Source organism: Enhydra lutris, unplaced genomic scaffold (genome assembly GCF_002288905.1).
Source record: "Enhydra lutris kenyoni isolate GAN:26980312 unplaced genomic scaffold, ASM228890v2 scaffoldscaffold24, whole genome shotgun sequence".
NCBI lineage: Eukaryota > Metazoa > Chordata > Mammalia > Carnivora > Mustelidae > Enhydra > Enhydra lutris.
Window position 1 is genome coordinate 5,575,883 of NW_019154108.1, and position 24,173 is coordinate 5,600,055.

Genomic DNA, 24,173 nt, shown 5'->3' on the forward strand with positions numbered 1-24,173 from the left:
TAGCGCTTTCCGCCATCTTAGCACTCAACAGTCCTCCGAGCTCCCTGCTGCTCGGGTGAGTGGATCGAGTCCCCGTCCCTGAGTGAACATTCAGCCTGTCCCAGTTAAAGTCATTATGAATAATGCTGTAACAAATTGTTTTATGTACATAGCTCTTCATTTTTATTTGACTTAGCTCCTTGGAGAGATATTATAAAGCCAAGAAAATGCACATTTTTACCAGTTTCTGTCCTGTACTTCTTCTTCCTCTCCCATTGCTGGTTGGCCCCTAGCCAAATCCCTCACTTTTCTGGACCTGATCCTTTTCTGGCTGATACTGTCTCCTTCTGGCTTTGTTATGGAACCTGGACTGGGTCCTGACGGGAGAACCAAGCAGCCCTCAGAGACCTTGGAAGATGGGAGATTTATTGAACACTGGCGGGCTCAGAGGAGACTGTTCCCAAAAGTCTGAGCCCTGAGCACAAGCAGGGAGGGTAATTTATATCCTTCTACTTCCACATACTTGGTACTTTTGGTGCATGTGGGAAACGGGGTAGGAAAAAAGAACCCGAAAGGGCTTTGAGACAAGGGCTGGAATTCCCTTGCTGGTTTGGTTGGCCATGTTAGACTATAGTTTTTCCCTTATCATTCGCCCCCTTTGATGCCCCCTTAAACACCTAGTTTAGAGAGCATCATTATCATCTACTGTGGACCGACAGCCCTACAAGGCTAATATCTGGATGGTGGCTTGCCTGGTAATAGTGTTTTCTATGAACTGAGCAGTCCATCCTAAGGTTGCCCAATAAGCAGTAACAATAACAAGTTTCTGGGAGAAAGTCCAATCGGAAGGGGCAGCAGCGTAAAGTCCGACGGCTGAGGTGAGGGATGTTGTGCCGATGATAGCCAGGGACCACGGCGAACCGATGTCCATCAGTCAGTGGGGTCTCGCTGAAGGTGGAGCCAGAGCAGGTCGGTAGGGTCTGGTTGGGCTTTCCGCTGGCGTGATTTGTCTGACTTGTGAGCCTCCTTTATGCTAGAGTGGTGGACCCACTGGGTGACACCTGAGACCTTGAAGGCGGTAGGGGTAGTGTGAACAGTGTCGGGCCCTATCCACTGTGGTTTGAGGGGGTCCTTTTCAAAGCTTCTTGGGAGATGAGCCTTAGAGTTTTTCACAGGGCTTGGAGGTGGGACACTTGTAAGTTTCCAGTCCGTTCAAGGTCTCCTCTGACCCTGCTTATTACGGGGGTGGCCTGCCATAGAGCCTTTGAGGTGAATTATAGCTACGGGAATCTTTTAAATCCAGTTGACTAGAATAAATAAGATCAATGACCTCCAACAGATAGGCTCTACAGAAGTATGACGTTCAGCTCCAGGCATGAGGGTAGCTGGGCTTAAAGCTTGACAGGTTTTAGGTATTATTTCAGGTGTATCTGTAAGCATAGCCTGGTATTTATTAAGTCAGCCTCCATCATCCATCGGTGGCCTTTGGCCTCTAAGACAAATCTGGACCTAATGTGAAGTCATTAAAGTCAGGGACTATCCCATAGTGAGCTTTGAGGCTCTCTTACCAGGACCACTGTTGTGCGCTTAGCTAAAGCCTTTGCTTGCAATTGTACCTCAATAGAAGTGGCTTCTAGGAAAAATATGACTGAGAGGGATGAAACAATTAAGAAAGAACTCTTTGGGGTAAAGCATTAATATCCTAACTACAAGGAATCACTGGCAAGTGGGGGAAAACTTATCAAGAGGTTAAAGGCATTCCCAAGTACATCATCCAATCCAATCATAAAGAAAGTGGGGTCAACCCTTATCTCCATAAGTCCGTAGTTAACCCTATGGAGTGCGTATGCTCTGGCTTTTAGGGAATGATTTCCTTATCCCAGCCACAGCCACATAGAATTGGTCAAGGTGATAAGTTATACAGTTCTTGGGGAATCAATTCCATTTTCCAGTTGTTTAATCCTGTGCCATGGGGTCCTGTTATTATCCCCACAGAATAAAAAGCAAGAAGATTGTCTAAATGAGCTATTGTGCAACTTCTCTGAAGTTTACCTCAAGTTGTCTAGCTTAGGTGAACAAGAAACATTTAAAGACATCAAAATCCAGAACTCAACATCCACAAAAGTGGGTTATTTAAATGTAATTTTTCTCTCTAAAATAACCCTCATTTCCAGAAATAGCCAAATCAGGACTAATTTATTTAAAAAACAAGTCCAGTTTTAACAAAGTTGGCTTAATTATTTACATAAGCTCAGCAAGAACACTGAGTGATCAGACAGATCATATGGATCTTTTAGAATCTGCTTTGTTGGAACTTTTTATTTTTATTTTATTTTTTTAAAGATTTTATTTATTTATTTGACAGACAGAGATCACATGTAGGCAGGGGGGGAGGGGAAGCAGGCTCCCCACTGAGCAGAGAGCCCAATGCAGGGCTCAATCCCAGGACCCTGGGATCATGACCTGAGCCGAAGGCAGAAGCTTTAACCCACTGAGCCACCCAGGCACCCCTGTTGGAACTTTTTATAAGGAATCTCAAGGTTGGACTTTCAGTAGTCTCTCCAGGCCAACTACTTGCCATCAGACATGCCTGCAATACCTATAGATTTGGGCAGATTCCTTTTCCTGAGGGTCCTGCACCTCCCAGGAAGTGACATTCTTCACTCACCTGGTGAGGCTGCTGGGAACTCTGCAAGGTATCAGGCCAACAGTTCCAAGGGGCGTTAGGACTCCAGGTTTCATAAAGCCAACCTCCATTCCTTAAAGCTGTCTGGTCATATCTGAGTCTATGCATGTCTTTCTCAAATGGGACATTCCAGTCTAAGCCTTGGTAAAATAACCAATGTTTCCAATAGTGTCCTTTTACAAGGAGAACAAATTCCTATCGAACTTATGCAAATGACTGATTGCCACGGAAGAAAGAATACCTACTGAGACCTTCTGAGTTTCAGAAGGTTCACATAGAAAAGTTGAATGCTTTGATTTGTTTATAAATGAGTATTTTTACATTTCTGTAAGTCACAGATATCTTAAGAAAAAGCTCCCTTAGTCTGAAAGAGCAAACATGAGAGAACCAGCAATGATTCAAACAAGAGTCACAACACTACGATCTCTTAGCTCCTTTAGTCCCATGTTACTGATTCATGTTCCGTTTGAATGCAGCTTTTACTTAGTTCTGAAAGTTCTTACTCATTTCAGTTCTGATCTTAAAGATATTGAAGACCTGTATTGTCCTAAAGGTCCTTTATATGAACCTCCTTGAAGATGAAACTTATTTTGCAAGACAGTAAGAACAATTATAAATGATAAAAAAAACTCAGAAACGGACACAGTTAACGATCTGATAGGAGAGTTCACTATGATACGACTGACAAGGAAACTCAGTTACTCTGTGATACAGACACTTCAATAGCCAGAACCGGAAGGTTCCAGACGCAACAAGCAAGCCCAGTCAGTCAACAAGACTTCACTCATGATTTAAATCTTGGGGAAGTTTGTTAAAACCTTAGAACATTTTAAAGCACTTCCCTAAATAGGATTAGGGATGTTAAAGACCCAATAAAGGCAAGACAGAGAAACTGGTTTTTCTAGGCAAGCAGAGAGAAAACAATTATTTGTATTTTCTTATCAAGAATTGGAGAATAGTTTTGGACAATTGGAGAATAGTTTTATCTTTTTGAACAGAGAGAAAGCAGACTTTCAATCTTACACCAATGTACTTTAAAATCCATTCATTTCAACCTTGGTCCATCCCGACCGCATCTAAAATTCTGTTCCAAAGTTTTCCCTCCATAAACCTTCTACAACTTTTTCTTTGCATTCAGATTTTGTCCCCATTCATTTTTTCCCAAACAACCATCTCATTTAGGACAAAATTACCTTTTTTAAACCTTCAACAAAAATACATTCCCATTTCTTACCTTTCTTACATATCTCCTACTTTTCCACACACTGAGTTGTTTTCCTTATTTCCACCAGTCTTAGTTACAGTTGGCAGAATTTTGCATTCTTCAGAAACCTTCACCTCCAGTAAAGACTGAGGAGTAACCAGTTGTGAACTGTTACACCAGAATTCTTTAGATGGCAAATATGTGAGTCAGTTAAGCACAAAACATGTTTACCAACAGATTTAAATATCCTTAGTTTCTTTACAGTAAGAAGTCAAAAGCACAAACCTATGTCCAGTAATTAAGGACTTACACTTTATCCTATTTGGAAAAGACCTGCATGTCCAATGAATTCAATTCCATTTACCATTGAAGCAAAACTTTAAAGTTTTAGTTTATCAAAGACTTTGAAAGCTATCTGAACGATCACCCAAGAAAACTTCTAGACGATTAACCATCCGTGTTAGTCATCTTTTTGCTAACAAGTCACAACAGACATAACACGAGGTCACCTGACCTTCCGTAAACCTTGATATTGAATGAAAGTTTCATGTTTACTGCTGAGAACTTAAAAGACACATCTATCTTAATTAAACCAACAAACTTAGTTTAAATACTGAATTATGTTCCACCTGGATGCTCCCCATGGTCGATTTTCACCTGAGACCCGTGGGGAAATCTGGAGGGGGTGGTGTCAGGTCCAGGGGGTGCTCGTCTTGCTCCGCCAGTGAAGGGAGGAGCCACGGTGCCTGAAGCACCTAGGACAGTCTAGCAGCCACCAATGCAGGCCGCACCCAAGGTGGTGCAGAACCGGGAAAGGGGGATGGGGAACAGAAGAGAGAAAGTGCTACCAGAGGACAGAGAAAGGTTCCCGGCTCAGGAGCTCACCGGCTCGGAGCTGATGCCATGTCTTCCCGCTGACAAGGGGGGATGGGCAGTCCGTGTTGGGCCGGAGAAGACAGGGAATTTCCTGGAAACAAAAGGAGTTTCAGCAGCTGTTTGGGAATATTCCTCCAAGTCCCTGTCCTGAAGGACGCCTGGGATCATGACCTGGGTGGACGGCAGACGCCCCCCCCCCCGCCCCACCTTAAACATAAGGGTGAGAGCTCCTGTGACTTTACAACCTGTCTCTGTCTGGATCAGTTTTCCCGTGGGCTGTCAGGGCTGCAGAGATCTCCCCACACACGCCACTGAGAAGCCTTGGGAGCACCGTCTTCCTGCACCTCTGCTTTACGCTCCGGGTGGGAGGAGGACTGTGGTCCCCACACTTCCTGACCGGTTGTCTTTGTCCAGAGCTCATTCCCACTGCTGCCCCCCTGCCCTGCCTGATAGGCTTTGCTTCCTTACAGCCTTTGGGATCTTTTACTTGGGTCACAAATACCCTACTTTGGTCCTTCCTATTGGCACAGAATGGGACCCGTGGGGGCAGAGTTTGGGCCACCTGAAACCAAGAATCAATGTATAGGACTTGGTCAGGGTGTCCGGGGGTCCTGACCTGGACAGTGGGTAGGTCTCAGGGCCCCTCGGAGGGCTAACCGACCCCGCAGGTGGCCCGTTCCGGTTCACATAATGGGCCTAATCTTCCAGGAGACGTGTTCAGCCCACAGCCTCCTGAGAATCGCTTCTTAAACCTTTCGTGCATACAGTCGAAGGCTGTACGTTTTGACAAGCATGACCCACGACGAGCAGGGGATCTCTCGGCCACCCTGTGTACTCCCTCCCTGTGGCGCCGGCGCAGAGACAAAGGGTGGGTGTCCCTGCAGAGAGACCAGGCCCAGGCCCGCCTGTCCGCCCTCCCGGAGGAGACCTATGTGCCTCTTGGCCACAGCGAGTCCATATAAACCCCAGACTGGCGCCCCAAGGGCTCGCCTTAGACCCTATGAGCTCACCCCGGAGCAGGTCAGGGCCCACTCGGACTCCGTAGACTTCTGGGGGCCCTAAGGGTGCCGCCCGTGGAGCCACAGACTCCGGCCGCCTGACCCCCCAGGTCAAACTGCACATCCGCTCGCGCTTTCACACCGAAGTTCTTACAGTTCCTCCCCCCAGGCCCTGACCTGTGCAATTCCTTTCCTTTGGGAAGTTCTTTCCTGTCCCCCCTTTCGGGGGGTTCCTGACCTGAGGGAATCCCCCCGACCCCCCGGAGTCCCTACCTGTGAGACCTCTGGGAGGTGTCTGGGAGGAGATCAGTCTCCCCTTCCGCCCTGATGGGGTCCTGGGGCCCCGGGCCTCGCCAGAACCCGACGTCGCCACCAGGTCCTCACCTGCCAAGTCTTGTGTGAGTCCGGGCGGGACCCGCAGAGCGGCCCGGCTGTGCCCCGCGCGGGAGCCGGAAACCAGGCAGCGCGCCTTCTTCTTTACGACCCTTGTGCGTCACCGCCGCGGCGGCCGCAAACCCGTGGCCGCGATGGTGCCCGCGTGGGAGCCACGTGTTAGGAACCTGGACTGGGTCCTGGCCCAAAACCCAGCGGCCCTCCGAGAGCTTGGAGGACCGGAAGCTCATTGAGCACAGGCGGGCTCCGAGGACACTGTCCCCCGAGGGTGTGAGCCCCGAGCGCAAGCAGGGGGGCTTCATCCCCTTCCACGGCACGTGCGCGGGAAGCGGGCTGAGAAAGACGAGCCCAGGAGGGCGTGCGGACAGGGCTGGGTTCCGTCGCCGGTTTGCTCGGGCGCCGTCGAGTGCGGGCTTCCCCCATCACCGTCCCCGCGGGGGTCCGCCTTTCACCGGGCCGCGCGCTGGTTTGCTGGCAAGGCAGCCAGACCCCGTGGGGGGCGTGTCTCCGGGCCGCTCCCTGTCCCGACAGGCGCCGGCCGACCGGGAGGAGAGACGGGTTTAGGCTGAGGTCCTGGTCTCCGTGCTTTGCAGCGGGAGAGAGGAGGAGAGAGAGAGCGTTTTGTACTGTCTGTGAAGAAACCCAGGAAAATCTTTGAGAGAGTTTTGTTTGCCCCGCTGCGGGGCTCTTTTTAGGGAGACGGGCTCTCATTAAGCGGGGCCACCGCACGGGCTGGAGGACTCCCAGTAAGCTCGGGGAGCGCAGAGCTTCCGACGGGGCGGAGCGCGCGGAGCGGGTCGCCCCGGGGCAGGGGGGTGGTGGGAAGGGGGAAAGCCACCTGGCGGCCGCGGCTCCTCAGCCCTGACCTAGCGCCCCGCAAGCGGCGGCCGGGACCGGCGGCTCCGCGGACTCTGGCGCCCCCTGGCCTCGGCAGCGGGAGGTGCAGGCTTCGGGGCGGCGTCGTGCCCGGCCCGCCCGGCAGTCTGGGGAGAGGCTGCCTTCAGTCTGGGACGCAGGAGGAGCCCACCCAGAACCCCGAGATCTCCGGGGGCCCCGCAGGCCTCACAGCCCCGCAAGAGGGGCTGTTTGAACTAGAACTGATTCGAGGTCCTAGCTGGTTTTGATGCTCGGGGGCTGGGGAGGACCCCTTCGAGAAGGATCAGGATAGTGTGTGTGTGGGGGGGGGGGTGCCTAGGGTCAGCTGGGGCGGGGGGACGGACTGGGGGCTGAGGGTAAGGGCCCCTGGATGTGTGTATTGGGGGATGGACAGAAACCTGACACACTCCTTCTTAAGGCTGGTCTCCTGGGGATGGTTGGTCTCGTGTTATCCCCACTGCTGCCTCCGGACCGAATGAAGGATTTGCCTTAATAACTTCCCTGGCAAAGCTAGCCCCCAGATGTGTCCGGCCTGCTTCTTCCTGCTTCTCTAGATGCTCCTTTGCTTTGGTCTGTTCTGTCCCCTTTTTGTCTTGGATCCCAGAGAAGGCTGGTCGCGGAAAGGCTTGACCACGGTCATGCGCACCAAGTCGGACGCTGCCTTGCTGTGACACCTCTCCCCGGGCCTTACACTCCAGGCGGGCTCTCTAACTGGGAGATGAGGCTGTAGCGCCCTGCTCAAGGCCCACCTGGGAAGCACGCTGAGTGGTTTTCATGCTCGGAGAGGGCTGTCCCTGTACCTCTGGAGAGTTCAGAAGGAAACTTGGCTCATCAGCCCTCACCTAGAGCGGGTCTCTGGAGAAGCAGTGTTCGTCTTCCCTTGTACCCACTTGCTGTGCCTGCGGGGTGGAGGGCTGAAGGCAGCAGCCTCTTCCTGCCCAGGCTGCTCAGTCCCTGGGGCCTGGGCCAGGATATAAAAAGGCGGCTTTTGAACCAAACTTGGGCGTCTTAGTTTTAGGGGCTGCCCAACTGGGGCTGGTGTGAGGGAGTGCCTGGTATTTGCTCCACGCTTGTCCCACACCTGGTGGCCCTCACGGGAGCAGCAGGAGCTGTGGGGGACGCATGCAGAAGAACCCCTTGCTGGTCTCAGAGAAAAACCAGAAGTGGCCGCTGGGTACATCCGGGGTAGCTTCCTGCAGCCACTTGGGGGGCGGGGGGTGGGGCAGGGAGCGGGGGCTGCGACACTCTCTGTAGATCCGTGCTGTCTGGATTGTACAGTGCACAGTGCTATAGACCAGGACAAGCAGACCATCCGAAGGTCTGAAGAAAGAGGTGGAGGGTCATTCCTGCCAAGGGGGATTCAGTAATAGCCCTCTGCACTGCGTGTTCTCCCCCTCCCAACCCCAAGGACACTACGTGAAGTCTCAAGCATACTTGACGCTTCTTCCTGCTTCAGGGCCTTTGCACATGCTGTTCCCTCTGTGTGGAGGGCCCTTACCTCTCTGACCACCACCACTTCCACTACTGGCCTTGCTTACTCTCACTCTTCCTGCAGGTCACAGCCCAGGCTGTGGGGATGTCGCTCGCTTGTGCCTTCCCTGTCCCCACAGTCTTGCCTCCAGCCCAGTCATTGTCCAGTCACTTGTCTTTTGCCCCCACGGGACTCCTTGAACACAGGAACTCACTCACTATGTGATCCCAGTACCGGGCAGTTTCAGACATGCCGGAAGTGCCCAATGAGGTTTGTAGAATGAGCCATCCTACGCAATGGTATGGGAGCGCCAAGGGACTGGAACAGCTTAAGATCCTCAGGAATTGTGGGTCATCAGGTTAGGATTGTGAGTTGTTTTGTAACCTCCTTTCTGTAGGCTTCCCTTTCCTGGTCTCTGCCGTCCCCCACCCCCACCCCTTTGGGTCTCACTCTCCACCCAGCACACAACTCTGCAGCCACCTGGGGTCTCTCCCGTCACCCAGCTACTCCAAGCACGTACATTTTATCCACGAAGGCAGTGCTTAACACAAAGGGAACTTTCCTAAGAAGTCTGAGTGGAAGGGCTTCAAAGAGAGGAGCTTTCCCCTAACCCAGGGCCAGGCAAACATGGCCAAATCCAGCCCAGGCCTGTTTATACATGGCCTGCAAGCCAAGAATGGTTTTTACATTTATAAGGGTTATTAAAAACATAGGAGCAGTGGCAGAGACCGTAATGTGGCCCACAACATCTGATATATTACCTTTGACCCTTTACAGAAAGTCTGTTGTCCCCTTGCCTTACAGACAGGAACACGGGGGGACTACAAGGTTTACCTAAAATGGCACAGATGGGCCAACATCAGAAGGAGCTTGCATGGGCTGGTGGAGAGAGCACTGGAGATGGTGTCAGAAAACCTGGGCTCCAGTCCCCCCAGCTCTTGCCTAGTCTCCTCTCTGGGCCTCAGTATCCCCAACTTTATAATGGTGCTGACTCCAATCTTGCACTCGGATGCCCCTGATGTTGGTACGCACTGCCTCTCTGTGACGGTGCCAGGCCGCTGAGGAGGTGTTTGGAGCAGTTTGATCCGACAACACTATTTCTCACCAGTAGGCTCTGACTTTTCTCTGCGTGAGAACAGAGCCGTATGCATGTGTGTCTGCGGTGGGAGGTGGCTGTCACCAAGTGCCACCACCCTCCGGATTCATGCCTTCACGCTGTCCTTCCCCTCTACAGTGCCGCCCTCCAAACCAGACTGCGCCATCGAGGGAGAGACTCTGATTGGGAACAACATCCAGCTGACCTGCCAGTCGAAGGAAGGCTCTCCGGCCCCTCAGTACAGCTGGAAGAGCTATGATGTCCTCAACAAGGAGCGGCCAGCCCCAGCAGGTAACGGGGTCAGCGGGGAAGACGCGCCCCCGCCCCAAAATGCAGGTGATTGGCTAGGGCTGCCCAGGGCTAGAGCTCCTGGCCTGGCCAGTCAGGTCTCCCTGAAGGGCTGCCCTTGGCTCCCCCTTCCTCCCTGCAGCATGTCTTCTCGTGACAATCCTCATCTCATAGGTTGTTGCGGAAAATGAAAATGAGTCTCGTAAAGCACTCAGTAGAAGCACGTAATAAGTGTGCACCTGTTACCTTTGTTCCCCGCAGCTCAGCTCCTGTGAGGAAGCATGTCGGGTAGCCACTCTGTGCAGAAGCACCGGGTGGGATTTTAATGTTGACTGTGATCGTGTCCTTTTTTTTTTTTTCTTTTTTTAATATTTTATTTACTTATTTGACAGAGAGAGACACAGCGAGAGAGGGAACACAAGCAGGGGGAGTGGGAGAGAGGGAAACAGGCTTCCCGCAGAGCAGGAAGCCCGATGTGGGGCCTGATCCCAGAAGCCTGGGATCATGACCTGAGCCGAAGGCAGCCGCTCAACAACTGAGCCCCCCAGGCGCCCTGTGATCATGTCCTGAAGTACACATCTGAGGCCTCAAGTCCAGGGCTGTGGCTCCACTCAAGGACAGGAATTCCCATCCGCATTCCCTATCCAGCCTAGTCCATCTTGGGCTCCACAGAACCCCACCTTCCCAAACATGCCCTTCGTTTCTGACCACACCCAACTGCTCGACCACGTCGGCCATAAGGGTCCTCTGTTCTCAGGGAAGGAGACGTTGGGTCCGGCTCTGGTTGCCTGGAGACCTGCTTTGTGTGGGCAGCTGGCATTTGACCTTCGGTCAGGAAACAAACTGAAAAAAAAAAAAAAAAAAAAAACCCTATATAAATATCTTACTGTCATCACCGTGGTGTCCACTGGTGTGGGAACACCTCGGGCAGCATCTTGGATCCCCAGTACCCCCGGCACAGCCAGTTCCCCTGGAGTTCCGAACAGACAAGTTCTGAGAGGGGCCGGTTGGCTTAACTTCTGGGGTCTCTCCGCTCAGTGTGGGTGAGGAGGAAGGGGGCAGGGACGGGTAAAGCCGTGGGTGGAGACGGGTGGGAAGTGGGGTGGGGGGCGCTAGGGAAGGGCCTCCTGGGGCCGGGTCAGTCGACAGGGTGAATGTACAGACTGGGGCTTTGGTCGAACAGGATGAACTTTGTCAGTTTGTCTTTCACTCATTTGGGAGCCAAATGAGAACTTTAAAAAAAAAAAAAGAAAGAAAGAAAGAAAGAAGAAAGAAATGAAAACAAGAACAGAACCCTCTCACTCCAAGGTAAATTAGAAAGGATATTGTGGATCTCAATAGGTTTCCAGTTCTGTTTACAAATTTCTGGCTGGCAAACTGTTATCGAGTGTGTCTGGAATTTCTGGAAACCCCCGGCAGCTCTTCTGTGGGTCTAAGGTGCTGCTTGTCTGGCCTGTGCGTGACCCAGTGACTGCAGCAACAGTCACCAAGGTCTGCTGCGGACAACGGCTGGTCGAACCTTCCTTCCAGCAAGGCCAAAGGCTATATGGCGAACGCCGTCATAGTTTTATAGCCAAGGGTGTTGTAAGTCAGAGGATGCATAAGGGGATAAAAGGTTTCTCCAAGGAGGGGGCACCCAACCTGGCACTAACAAGCTGGCTAAGAGCATGGTGTGGGCTTGAATCCTGGCCCTGCCACTTGTTAGCTACGTGACCATGGCAACAGACTTAGTCTCTGTGCCTTAGTTTCTCCATCTGTAAAATGGACATAAAACTAGTACGTACTTCATAGAGTTCCTGAGAAGATTAAATAAAAGTCCATGTAAGGCGTGGAGACCATGGTGGTAGGTAGTTAGAACTCCGTGAGGCTAGACGTTATTAGCTGTGTGGCATGTGAGCTGCACCCTTCAGGATGAGTGGGGTGGGCATGACAGATATCCTGGGAGTGGTGAGTATTCCGTGCCGTCCAGGGTAGGGAGCATGCGCTGCAGGGAGGAGGGAGGTACTGCTGTGAGAGCAGCAGCGATGGGGGTTCCTGAAGAACCTGTGCATTGGGCCAGGGCAATCCTTCATCCTCCAGTGATTCAAAAGAGGAGAAACCTGAGGACACGAAAGAAGGTCAAGGGGAGACGCTAATACATACTTTGGAAGAACGTCCCTGCTCCAAGTTAAGATTTGCTCAGAGTGGGGCACCTGGATGGCTGAGTTGGTTAAGCGTCTGTCTTCGGCTCACCTCATGATCCCAGGGTCCTGGGATCGAGCCCCGAGTCAGGCTCCCTGCTCAGTGGAGAGCCTGCTTCTCCCTCTCCCGCTGCCTGCTGCTTTCCCTGCTTATGCTCTCTCTCTCTCTCTCCCTCTCTCTCAAAAGAATAAATAAAATCTTAAAAAAAAAAAAAAAGGTTTTGCTCAGAGTCAGAGTCCAGATCTGGGCGTGGCAGCCAGGAGTGTGGTTAACGGTGAAACAACGCAAGCCTGCGCCCGGTGTTGGGATGGAGGGGGCTTGTCCTCTGGCTCTGGACTCCACCTGCCTCACGGAGCCCCGGAGGAGGAGCAAACCCAGCTCTGATTTTTGAAACATTTCCGTCCATAGGGCACAGTTTGAGAGTCAGGTTCCTCCGCCCTTCTCTGTCTGAAGACAGTAGAGATTGCTTCCTTCCACATAGTCGGCGGTGGCAGCAAGTCAGCAGGGAAAGGGACAGGGAATCTGGAATCGGTATATAAGAACTTCAGTCCCAACGTCTCCACTTAGTGGCTGTAAATCACTCACAGCCTCTCTGACCCTAGTATCCTCCTCTGAAAACCTAGGAGGACCAGCATACCACCCTCCCTGAAGGCTGTGAAGAGCAAAGAGGAGACCCCCCGTGTGATAGTTCTAGGCATCCTTTGTAAGCCAGCTAGCTTCATGCACTGAAAGACTAGGAATTTGGATATCAAATAAAGAAGGAGGAGTGCTTCTGGGGGCCACAGCGCCGGGGACAGGAAAGTTAAGTCTTGCCAATTTGACACCGGTGCCTCTGGGAGACCAGGGCTTCTCTGTGGGGAAATCTCTCCCCAGCTGGACCAGCCCAGGGAAGCGGGAGGCGGACTGTCCTGTAGTTCCTCCTGTTGGCCACGAGGTGTCGCCACTGCAGCGAAAACATTAGGTTTAGCTGGATTTCAGCACACGTTTTAGGTCCTTTCCAAGAGGAAAAGGGAGTTTGGAGCCCTGGCTCAGAATCAGAGCAGATCGGTTAGCACGAGAGATGCACTGGTTAATTCCAGACCAGCTTCTAATATCCCCTGCTTCCTTTTTTTTTTTTTTTTTAAGATTTTATTTATTGATTTGACAGAGAGAGATCACAAGTAGAGAGGCAGGCAGAGAGAAAGAGAGAGAGAGAGAGAGAGAGAGAGAGAAGCAGGCTCCCTGCCGAGCAGAGAGCCCGATGCGGGACTCCATCCCAGGACCCTGAGATCATGACCTGAGCCGAAGGCAGAGGCTTAACCCACTGAGCCACCCAGGCGCCCCTCCCCTGCTTCCTTTGGGGAAGAGTCCCAAGCTGGGCTCTGATAACCGGAAAGGTCCTGGAGGCCGTCTGAAGTCCTGTCCTGATCTGTGTGCGCTGCGCCGTGTACACGTCATACATGGGCGGAATCTCACACGCTCTAAAGGTGTAGGAATCTGATGAGGGCTAAAGTCCGCATAGGTATTCCAGGGTCATAGAACATTTCCCAAAGTGTGTTCCTTTAAGATGCCTCTATTTTTCTTAAAGATTTTATTTACTTGAGAGAGAGAGAGCAGGGGAGGGTCAGAAGGAGAGGGAGAGAGAATCCCAAGCAGACTCGGTGCTGAGTGTGGGGTCTGATGCAGGGCTCAATCTCACGACCTTGAGATCATGACCTGAGCCGAAATCAAGTCAGGTGCTCAACCGAATGAGTCACCCCGGTGCCCCAAGATGCCTCTTAAAAAAAAATCCAATTCGTTTAGGAAATAAGACTGTCAGGGAGAAGGAGTTAAGATGGCAGAGGAGTAGGGGGACCCTAAGTTTGTCTCATCCCTTGAATACAACTAGATAGTTCTCAAATCATTCGGAACACCGGAAACATCAATCGGAGTTTCTGAGTAAACAAATACTGCGAGTCTACAAGTAGAAGAGCAACCACCGTTTGGAAGATGGGGGGTGCAGGGGCTTGAATCCAGTGTGACGGAGCAGAGTGTAGACAGCGGGGGGCAGGGGTGCCGCTTAAGGAGGCTACCACAAAGCATGATGAGCAGTGGAGTGCAAAACCGGAACTTTGAGAAGTCTGCTACCATGGGGGACGTGCCTGGTTTAAAGGTGCAAAGTGGGGCGGAATTCCAGATGTGACACCATGATCTGAGGGTACAAACATAGTGATCCAAAGGGACACCTGCACCGCAGTGTTTATAGCACCAATGTCCACAGTAGCCGAACTATGGAAAGAGCCCAAATGGCCAATGACAGAATGGATGGATAAAGAAGATAGGTGTGTGTATATATGTATATATACACACATACATATATATAATGGACTATTCCTCAGCCATCACAAAAATGGTATCTTGCCGCTTGCAATGCTGTGGGTGGAACCGGAGGGCATCACGTTAAGCAAAGTAAGTCTAGAGAAAGACACATCACGTGACTTCACTCATATGTGGAATTTAAGAAACAAAACAAAGGAGCATTGGGTAAGGGGGGGGAAATAAAACGAGACAAAATCAGAGAGGAAGACAAACCATAAGAGACGCTAATCATAGGAAATAAACTGAGAGCTGCTGGAGGGGCTGGGGGCTGGGGATGGGTAACTGGTTGATGGATGTTAAGGAGGGCACAGGGCCACGAGCGCTGGGTGTTCTCGAAGGCTGATGAATCACTGAGCTCTACCTCTGAAACTGATAATATGCTGTTTGTTAATCAATAGAATTTAAATTAAAAAAATGATTTTTTAAAAAGATGTGATATGTATTACTCAGCCACGAAAACAAATGAAATCTTGCCATTTGCCACAAGGTGGATGGAAGCAGAGGGTATTATACTGAGCGAAATAAGTCAATCAGAGAAAGACAAATACCACATGATTTCACTCATATCTAGAATTTAAGAAACCAAACAGATGAACATAGCGGTAGGGAAAGAAAAATAAGATAAAAGCGGAGAGAAGGAGCACCTGGGTGGCTCATTCAGTTAAGTGTCTGCCTTTGGCTCAGGTCATGGTCACAGGGTCCTGGGATCGAGGCCTGCATCAGGCTCCTTGCTCAGCGGGGAGTCTGCTTCTCCCTCTCCCACTCCCCCTGCTTTTGTGTGCTCTCAAATAAATAAATAAATAAATAATAAATAAAATCTTTGGGAAAAAAAAAGAAACAGAGAGGGAGTTACGAGATTCCTAACTATAGGAAATAAACTGCAGGTTACTGGAGGGAAGGTGGGTGGAGATATGGGGTGACTGGGTGATGGCGTTAGGGGGGCATTTCATGAGTACTGGGTTTTAAATGCAACTGATGAATCACTAAATTCTACCTCTGAAACTAATAATACACTGTATGTTAGCTAACTTTAATTTTAAAAAAGTTAAAAAGAAAATAAGACCATTATACTATAATCTCCATTTAGGGACACCCAGTGCTCATTAACGAATTAGAAGCTCTGAGAGTTCTGTTGTTAAAAAGTGTATTTAACCCTCTTTCACTGATTTCAAAATTTGCTTTGGTCATGGACTGCTTTTTAAGTACCATATGTTACTGTCACAGGTAAGCAATATTCCAGAAAACATTCTGAGGTATGAAATTCTAGGGTAGAAGCAGTAGCATTTTGTAGAGAAAGAGCATCGAGAAAATACAGCTGTGGGTTTCAAGGGAACAATCTGAAGAAAGTACATAGGGAAAGATTGGAAGAAAATAACCCAAATCATCAGCTGGTATTTCTAGCTGGTGAAATTATGGATACCTTTTTTATTCTTTGTTCTTTATACCGGCTTTCCCTGACCCTTCAGATGAGATTAAACTCCCTTGCTACTATAAGCTCAGTAATTTCTGTTTCTAACTGATTACCTGTGACCGCCCTCCTGCCAGGACAGAGACTGTCTTCGTCTTGCTCAGGGCTATCTTGCGATCAAGCCCCTGAGGCTTTCTGGACTCGACCGACCGGAAGTAATAGCTTCATGTCATGTACAAATTCCTATAATGAACTTACGTTGTTTTTATGATACATAGGAAAATGGAAAATTGTCAAAATTGTCAACTGCTCCGGAGAGTTCTAGACCTAAAACAGGATTTTTGTTATGCTTTATCATTTCTTAATTTTGTGACATTTGGCAAGTACCTTAACTTCTCTAAGCCTCTGGTTACCTCTGTGACCTTGGAGATTGAGTATTTGTTCCACTTCCCAGACAAGATTGCTGACAAAATCACAGGACATCACATTTGAGGAAGGATAGGGAGGAGCACATTCAGACAAGGGAAACCCACACCAGATGCAATTAGGCAAGAGACTGGAGGTGGGGGGGGGCGCACAGTGGGGGAACTGGCAAGAGACAAAGCTAAGGTAAATGCAGGACCAGATCTGTAACCCTGTGATACTGTTAAGAAGCTTGGATTTGTTCGTGTTTTTTTTTTTACCTTTTTATTTTAACTGCAGTTAGTTAACACACCATGTAATATTAATTCCGCTTGTGCAGTATAGTGATTAACACTTCCATACCTCACCCTGTGCTCATCACAAGGGCCCCCCTTAACCCCCATCACCTGTTTAACCCATCCCCCACCCCCTCCCCTACGGTAACCATCAGTTTGTTCTCTAGAGTTAAGCATCTATTTTTTGATTTGTCTCTTTTTTCCCCTTTGCTCGTTTGTTTTGTTTCTTAAATTCCACATATGTGGAAAACAGTATGGAGGTTCCTCAAAAAGTTAAAAATAGAACTACACTCTGATCCAGTAATCCTACTACTGGGTATTTACTCAAAGAATACAAAAGCACAGATTCAAAGGGTTACATGCATCCCTTTATGGCAGCATTATTATTATTTTTTTATTAATCATTTTTTTAAATTTATTTTCAGCATAACAGTATTCATTGTTTTTGTACCACACCCAGTGCTCCATGCAGTCCGTGCCCTCTCTAATACCCACCACCTGGTTCCCCCCACCCCCCCCCCCCCCCACCTCTTCAAACCCTTCAGATTGTTTTTCAGAGTCCATAGTCTCTCATGGTTCACCTCCCCTTCCAATTTCCCCCAACTGCCCTCTCCTAACTCCCCATGTCCTCCATGCTATTTGTTATGCTCCACAAATAAGTGAAACCATAGGATAATTGACTCTCTCTGCTTGACTTATTTCACTCATTTTTTTTTAAAGATTTTTACTTATTTATTTATTTGAGAGAGGGAGAGAAAATGAGCAGTGGGGAGGGGCAAAGGGAGAGAGAGAGAGAGAAGCAGACTCCCTGCTGAGCAGGAAGCCCGATGCAGGGCTCCATCCCACAATCTGGAGATCATCACCCGAGCCAAAGGCAAAGGCTTAACCAACTGAGCCTCCCGGGCGCCCCATATAGCAGCATTATTTACATAGTCAAGATACTGAAGCAGCCCAAGTGTCTATCCACAGGTGGATGGATAGAGAAGTGTTATGTATATGCAATGTAATATTATTCAGCCATAAAAAAGAGGGAAATCTTGCCATTTGCAACAACGTGGAGCCCGAGGGTATAACACTAAGTGAAATAAGGGAGTCGGAGGAAGCCTGGACTCGTTATTGAAGATTAGGAGCCACTTCTGGAATGTCTGAGCCGTGCTGTGACTGGGTCCCACCTGCCGGGTCCAGCCTCTCCCCTGGATGAAATCCAGCTGCCTGGTGGCGGCAGGATCTCACGAGGCCATCTCTGCTGCAGACAGAGGCAGAGGTGTCTAACTCTCCACTCAAAACAGCAGCTGTGACAAAGTGTCTTTGAGGACAGGGCATCTAAAGACGTCTAAGCATGAAGCTCTCGCTTTCAAGGTGGAGAAATTCATCGGATCACAGGTTTAGCAGGAAGGCTTCTCATGAGGACGCTGGACCGGTCTCGATTTCTCAGAGACTTCTTCCACGAGTCCAAGCTCAAGGACACAGTTTCCAAAGAGCAGAAAAGTGGTTATGACCATACCTTCTCGTTAGAAAGCACTTTCAGGTAATAAGTACGTATTTTATGTTTCCCGAGCTCGTGCGACGCATCGCGTGTCCTCAGGCGGGCCTGCACTGATCACTGTCTTGTTTCATGCTCCCTCTTGCCGCGCCTCACACGGACTCTTGTTATTTATAAATACAGAAGCTAAGGTTCAGGGAAGCTAAGTTCCTGGGCCAAGATCACAAAATTAATCAGTGGCAGAACCAGGCTTCGAACCCGGGGGCCTGACTCAGTTCTAAGCACTGCAGGGTTGTGCGACCTGCCTGCTGTTGTCCTGGGAGGCCTCGAGGCGGCTACTCTCTCCACATCGACGAGGTCGACGGCCGTGCTTGTGTCTCCTTGGGAATTCAGGCCTCCAGGTGCCTCAGTGTTTCACCGAACTGTGGTGCCTCATCCCCCTGTTCTTCCTTCCCAGTCACAGGCCAGACCTTGTCTCTGAAGAACATCTCCACAGACATGTCGGGTTATTACATCTGCACCTCGAGCAATGAGGTGGGGACCGAGTCCTGTAACATCACCGTGGCCGTCAGACTTCGTAAGAGCGGGTTGGGGGCAGGGTGGGTCAGCCTCAGTCTGACCGAGGCCCGAAGGTCACTGGTGCGGGGTCCAGAGAGACAGCTGAGGGAGCCCGGTGGCGGTGAATTGGGGAGCCTTTGTAGGGTCACCAGCCAGCAGGGTAACCGGAGGTGACCTCTGTCGGATGCTCCCCTACCTAGAGGTCAGTCCAGTTCCCTTGGTTCTTGGGAAGCAGAGCCTCAGACTGACTTCTGGAGACCTGCTCAGCCCTGCCTGCCTTTAGGGCCACTCAGTGGGCATGAGGGAAGTGTCCAGAGTCAGCTGCCACAGAGTCTGGACCACAGCTTCTGGGGCGGGTCCCCAGCACCAGCTCAAGGACAGACTAGAGCCAGAGCTGGCATGGCGGACAGCTGGGGACTTTTTAGGAGCCTGGGTCGCCCAGGGGGAGTTGGGACACCGATCTATTAGCCTGTGTGTCTTTGCGCCCACCTCCATCCTGACGAGTAGTCTCTAGACCCCCGTCTCCTCTCTGCAAGGCCATGCCCTTCACGGAATGTTACTGGGAGCTGGCAGCCCTCCCTGGGCTGGGAGGGAGGCTGGGCCCGTCCAGAGGCTTCCCTCACCATGGCTCCTCATCCCCAGAGGCCTGGGCTCAGGTCACGACTCGGGAGATGCAGCTGCCCTGCTCTGTCTCTTGCAGCTTCCATGAACGTGGCCTTGTACGCGGGCATTGCGGGGGGCCTGGCCGCAGCCTTCATCACGCTGGGCGTTGCCATCTGCTGCTGCTGCCGGGGGAAGGGCAGGGCCGAGGACGCAAAGCCGTGAGTGTTTGCGGACAGCCTGTGGGCAGGAGTGGGGGCAAGTGTCACAGCTCCTCATGGCCTTTTCCACTCACGCTGCCAGTGGGGACAGCTGCCCCCAAGTGGCGTCGCAGCCCTGGTGCTTGGCTGCAAGGCCCGTGATTGCTCAGGCTTCCTGCGGCCTCCAGGGGCCCACATGGGGCGGAGCTCGTCCCTCCTGGTCTAGTGGAACCAGCCTGCTCCTCTAACACTCTGAGCTCATGAGCCACCCAGCTGCCACCTTCCTGTCCACGCCGAGCCAGGCCTGCAGCCCGGGGTCCCTTCGCATCTGCACGGGTCGGGGCGGCAGGTCCAAGGGCTGCTTTTCCCCTAAGGAGCTCTAGGCCCAGCTCCCCCAGCCTGAGGGCAAACCCTTCCCCTCTATCCTCGCTGCTCCCAGGAATCGGATGATCTACCAGAAGCCTCCAGAGCAGGTGAGGGAGCTTCAGACAGAGCAGGAGGAGGACGACTACGGGCAGGAAGACCGCAGGAGCACGGGGCGGGGGTCCCCTGGCCACGTCGACCGGTGACTGGAGCCCGCCGCAGGCTGAGGTGGGGCGAAGACTGGCGTTCATTCCTCGGCCTCCTGCCTCCCCTCTCCTGGCCCCGTTTTTCTCGCCCTCCATTCCAGTCACGGACGGGACACTTCTTTCCTGCGTCATCTGCTGGAGGGCTTGGCTAAGGGGACCCTACCGGTGACTGACCCTGCCAAGTGCCCTCACCCACAGAGGGACCCCTTCCTACTGCCAGGCCCGCTCACAGCCTGGCCCTCAGCCAGGACCAGGCCGCAGCCTCACCTTCCTCTGTAGCTGGCAGCGCTCCCCGAGCCACAGGACGGATCCTGGGGCTCCTGGTCGGGAGCGACCTGAAATCTGCAGAGGCAGCCCCAGCTTCTGCAGAGCGGGAACGGCTCTGCTCCCCACCGCACACACAGCACCGGGAGGAGCCCCGGGGCGGTGCGGGGGGACGGGTTGACACGGTATATACTTGTTGGATACATGAGTCCGGGAAGGACTCCCTACGATTTATCAAACCTAAGTGAAAACTTAGGGACCCACTTTGGCCTCAAGCTCCCTTTCCAGCTCATCTCCCGAAACCCTCCGTGAGGGCCAGCTCTGCTCCCCTGCGCACTTCCTCAGTGGCCCGTCACTTTCTCCCTCTGGCTCTGATGCGCTTTCCATCGCCACCTGCCCCAAAAGGCCTGTCTCAAATCCCAGTGATAACCGGACTCTGATCTCCCCCACACATGGGAACAATCTTGTCACCTTGTCTCCAGCTCCTCAGCAGTTACCTGAGCGCCAGCCCATCCCTCGGCTAATGTCTGAGCTCCCTGGGCCGCAGCCTGGGCTTCACTTCCCTCCCCCCACCCCCCCCCCCCCCCCCCCCCGAAGCCCTCCCAGCCGGGCTCCCTCCAGCTGAATCTGGGCGCCTTCCCCTTTCTGGTCTCTCTGATGTTTGTAGACTCGCAACTGGCCTGTCTTGTCGCCCACTGTCGGAGCTGTGTCCCTGCTTCGGGCTCATGGCCCTGTGGCTAGTCTCACCCAAATGCAGTTTCCTGTTAAATAAACGTCATTCTCTTTTCTGGATGATCAGGAAACCAGTTCTGTAAATCTATCATCCACTTGTGATTAAAAAAAAAAATTTATATATATACACACATGTATCTCTTATATATTTTGTTAAGTTCTTTGCTTCATTCAAGTGCTATCAGTAATAATAAATGTCAGTGGAAATTCTTATTTCTTTTTTCATGCGGGGTTTGTTCACCCCGAGGGAAAGCACACGTCTTATGGGCTTGTGTCTACTTACCGCACGCCTCTTCTGCTTCCCAGGAGCGGCGAGGCAAGGTGACAGGGCGAGAGCGGAGTAGAAGGTCAGATCTGTGGGTTCCATTGCCGGTGGCCGCAGCAGGGTCAAGCGCTGTCTCTGGTGGCGGCCGGGACAGGACCAACCCTCCCTGGCAGCAGAGGGATATTCGAGGCGAAGTGTCGGACGGGCCGCGGCGGGCCTGGTAGTCCGTCCACAGGCTCCAGGGAAGAGGGTGGAGATGCTCTTGCCAGTGATGTCCCAGACAGGCCCCTCCTGAGAGAGGAGGAGGTGACGCTCCTGTTCCAGCCGTCGGACAGAACACGTGGCTCTCCCTCCTCAAAGCAGCATGACCCACAGCTGGTTCTCGCCTCCGACATTGTCTCTCCTGCCACACGTTCAAAGGCCTCTCTTCCTCCCTGTCCCTTCCCTGACTTCTTGTGCTCCTTCCAGTCCCAACACCGGTCACGCAGTACTGTCATTCCCGTGGTCTGTCTCCCCTAGGCCTGTAGGATTGGTGAGAGCAGGAACTGAATCTCTCTCACGGCCTGGCGCAGGCTGACACTGGACAGTGTCTGTTGAATAAACACTGTTTGGTGTCGACGTTTGTCGCCCGAGGTCATCTCCCGGTCCTCTACCTACTTTGAAGTGCTTTTTGGTCCTCACGGCACAAGGCTCTCCAAGCATGCCCTTGACAAAGCTGTGGAAGGGGAGGGTGGCCACCTCCCCCAGTTTGGGCTGGCTTATCCCTCTGCTCTGGAAAGGCTCCGAAGGTTCACATGCCTTAGCCCCAGGCTCGTGTGAGGAAATCAGGGAAATCAGGACCCATCACATTAATTTGATAACCTTCAATCAGGATCTGTTGCATTAATTTAATGACAAATCTTTCGTGCGCACCTACTATGTGCCAGACCTTGTGCCAGCTGCACAGTCTAGAAAGGTCACCAAGACACCATTACTCAGGAGGAGCTGAAGTCTAATGGAGGTGACAGGAACATAGTTACGGAAGATGGAGAAGATGCCACGGGAACACAGTGGGGACCCTGAGGGAGTTCAAGAAAGCTCCAAAGAGGAGGGGATGTTTGGTCTCCATCTTGAAGGAAAACCAGTGGTTTTACAAGTGGAAAAGGTGTGGTGCTGACAGGTCCATACTCCAGTGTGGGGTTCTCCTACACGAGCCTCAGATCACATGATCAGCTGGTAAGGCTGAATTTATTTCAATCCGGAAACAGTGGGAATGAGATGACTGCGGTTTCTCTCATAGTCAGAGTTAGCGATCCCAGTCTCCTTAGGCTGTCAGGCATTCCCTTCCCAACGCGTGGTTTCCGGCTGACCGTTCAAAGACAGCGTGCTTGAGAAGAGAGACAAAGGTCATCATTGTTTGAGGGAAGATCGTGCGCTAGACACTTGTTAGCCGTTTGAAACCGTTTTTTTGTTTTTGTTTTTGTTTTTTAATAATTTATGTGACAGAGATAGAGAGAGATCATGAGTAGATGGGGGGGGGGTGGGAAGCAGGCTCTCTGCTGAGCAGAGAACCCCATGTGGAGCTCTATCCCAGGACCGGGAGATCATGACCTGAGCTGAAGACAGAGGCTTAGCCCACTGAGCCACCCAGGCGTTCCTGAAACCGTTTTTCATACAATCCTTACTTACAGTTTCAAATATCACGGCCCATGGCAAGATGAGGCATGTGTGTTATCCCCTGAGGAAGGACTCTGGCTGCCCGGAGAGGTCCCTTCCAAGTACCATGAACTTGGTAAATCAGTCCACTCTTTACGGGCTTGTTCTTCAGTTCCTTTTGTGCATGCCCCCGCAGCACTGGCTTTCAAAGGCAGAGTGACATGAACCAACCTCACAGAGCCTGATGTACAACACTAACAGTGAACACTTGGACAGCACTTGCTCTGGGCCAGCCACTGTTCCAGAAACTTTCCACAGAGCTCATAATGCTCACTCTGGAAGTTAGGTGCTATTATTATACCCATTTTACAGTTGAGGAAGCTGAGGCCCAGTGAGTTTTAGCAAGCTGAATAAACACCGAATGTCACTTTGCTATTTGCCGCTGTTAAGCCGACCAGACCTGCCCCAGGCATTCTCACCCCCCGAGGACCATGCCCTCAGTTGCTTATTGAACATGGCATCAGAACAAGGGAAGCCAGCGATCTTCAAGGATCTGTCCTCTCTACATCGGTGAGCCTCACCAGGCATCATGTCATCTGGGGCGATTGTGAAAGACTCACCAGCCTCGAATGGTCAGGGCCCTGAGCACCTGCAGGGTGCTACTGGAAGTGCTGTCTGCGGGGGAAGGACTTCCTCGGGGACACCTGCTGTCGGCTCTTGAGTTTGCTCACGGAGATTGGGTCTCTTCTGGCTGACTTCCAGGAAGGCCTTTGCACCCTCCATCACAGACAAGGAAGCTGTGTCTCAGGAGACAGCGTCACCAGAGTTAACATAGCTGGTAGCTGGGAGGCATCAGAGTAAGGATGAGACTCGGTTCCATCTGATTCCGAAGACCACGCTCTTCCACTTGAGCACGCCCTCCCGACCCCACGTGCAGGATGACTGAGTGGGGAAAAGGCAGGGGTGGAGACTTACAGGCTAAAGTTACCTGCGAAAACACAGGCACTTCAGATAGAACACTATAAGCGCTTTTCCAAAAACCTCTGCATTCTACAAAATCACATGCCAAAAATAAGAGGACTTACAAGAAAATCAGGATAAGAGACAGACCACAGAAAACCGGTGGGACTTTGTAACCGGATCACTTTAAAACGACAATCCGGGTAAAAATACAGTGGTGTTAAATCTATGCCGTTTACAGCAAATATCATTGACCTTTGACCCTTAAGACCTTTTGGCTTTCATTTCTGTAGCGACTGATGTACCAACATTAAAAATGATCCAGGAAGTTCACCTAGCTATAGAGTTGCGGCGGGGGGCGGGGCAGGGAGTCTTTCTTTAAAAAGTCTGGCTTTTATCCAGTGTATTGATTTTTA

The 24,173-nt window shown here is 51.4% G+C and overlaps 1 protein-coding gene across 1 annotated transcript in view; it reads left to right on the plus strand.

Moving 5' to 3' along the window:
- LOC111150635 (glycoprotein A33) overlaps window positions 1-19,901 on the plus strand; it is a 44,332-nt gene extending 24,431 nt beyond the window's left edge. Inside the window, exons 4-7 of the mRNA XM_022508123.1 lie at window positions 9,718-9,870; window positions 18,432-18,551; window positions 19,233-19,353; window positions 19,772-19,901. Of these exons, the coding sequence (XP_022363831.1) occupies window positions 9,718-9,870; window positions 18,432-18,551; window positions 19,233-19,353; window positions 19,772-19,901 (524 nt within the window). The remainder of the gene's footprint in view (window positions 1-9,717; window positions 9,871-18,431; window positions 18,552-19,232; window positions 19,354-19,771) is intronic.
- The last annotated feature ends 4,272 nt before the right edge of the window (window positions 19,902-24,173 follow it).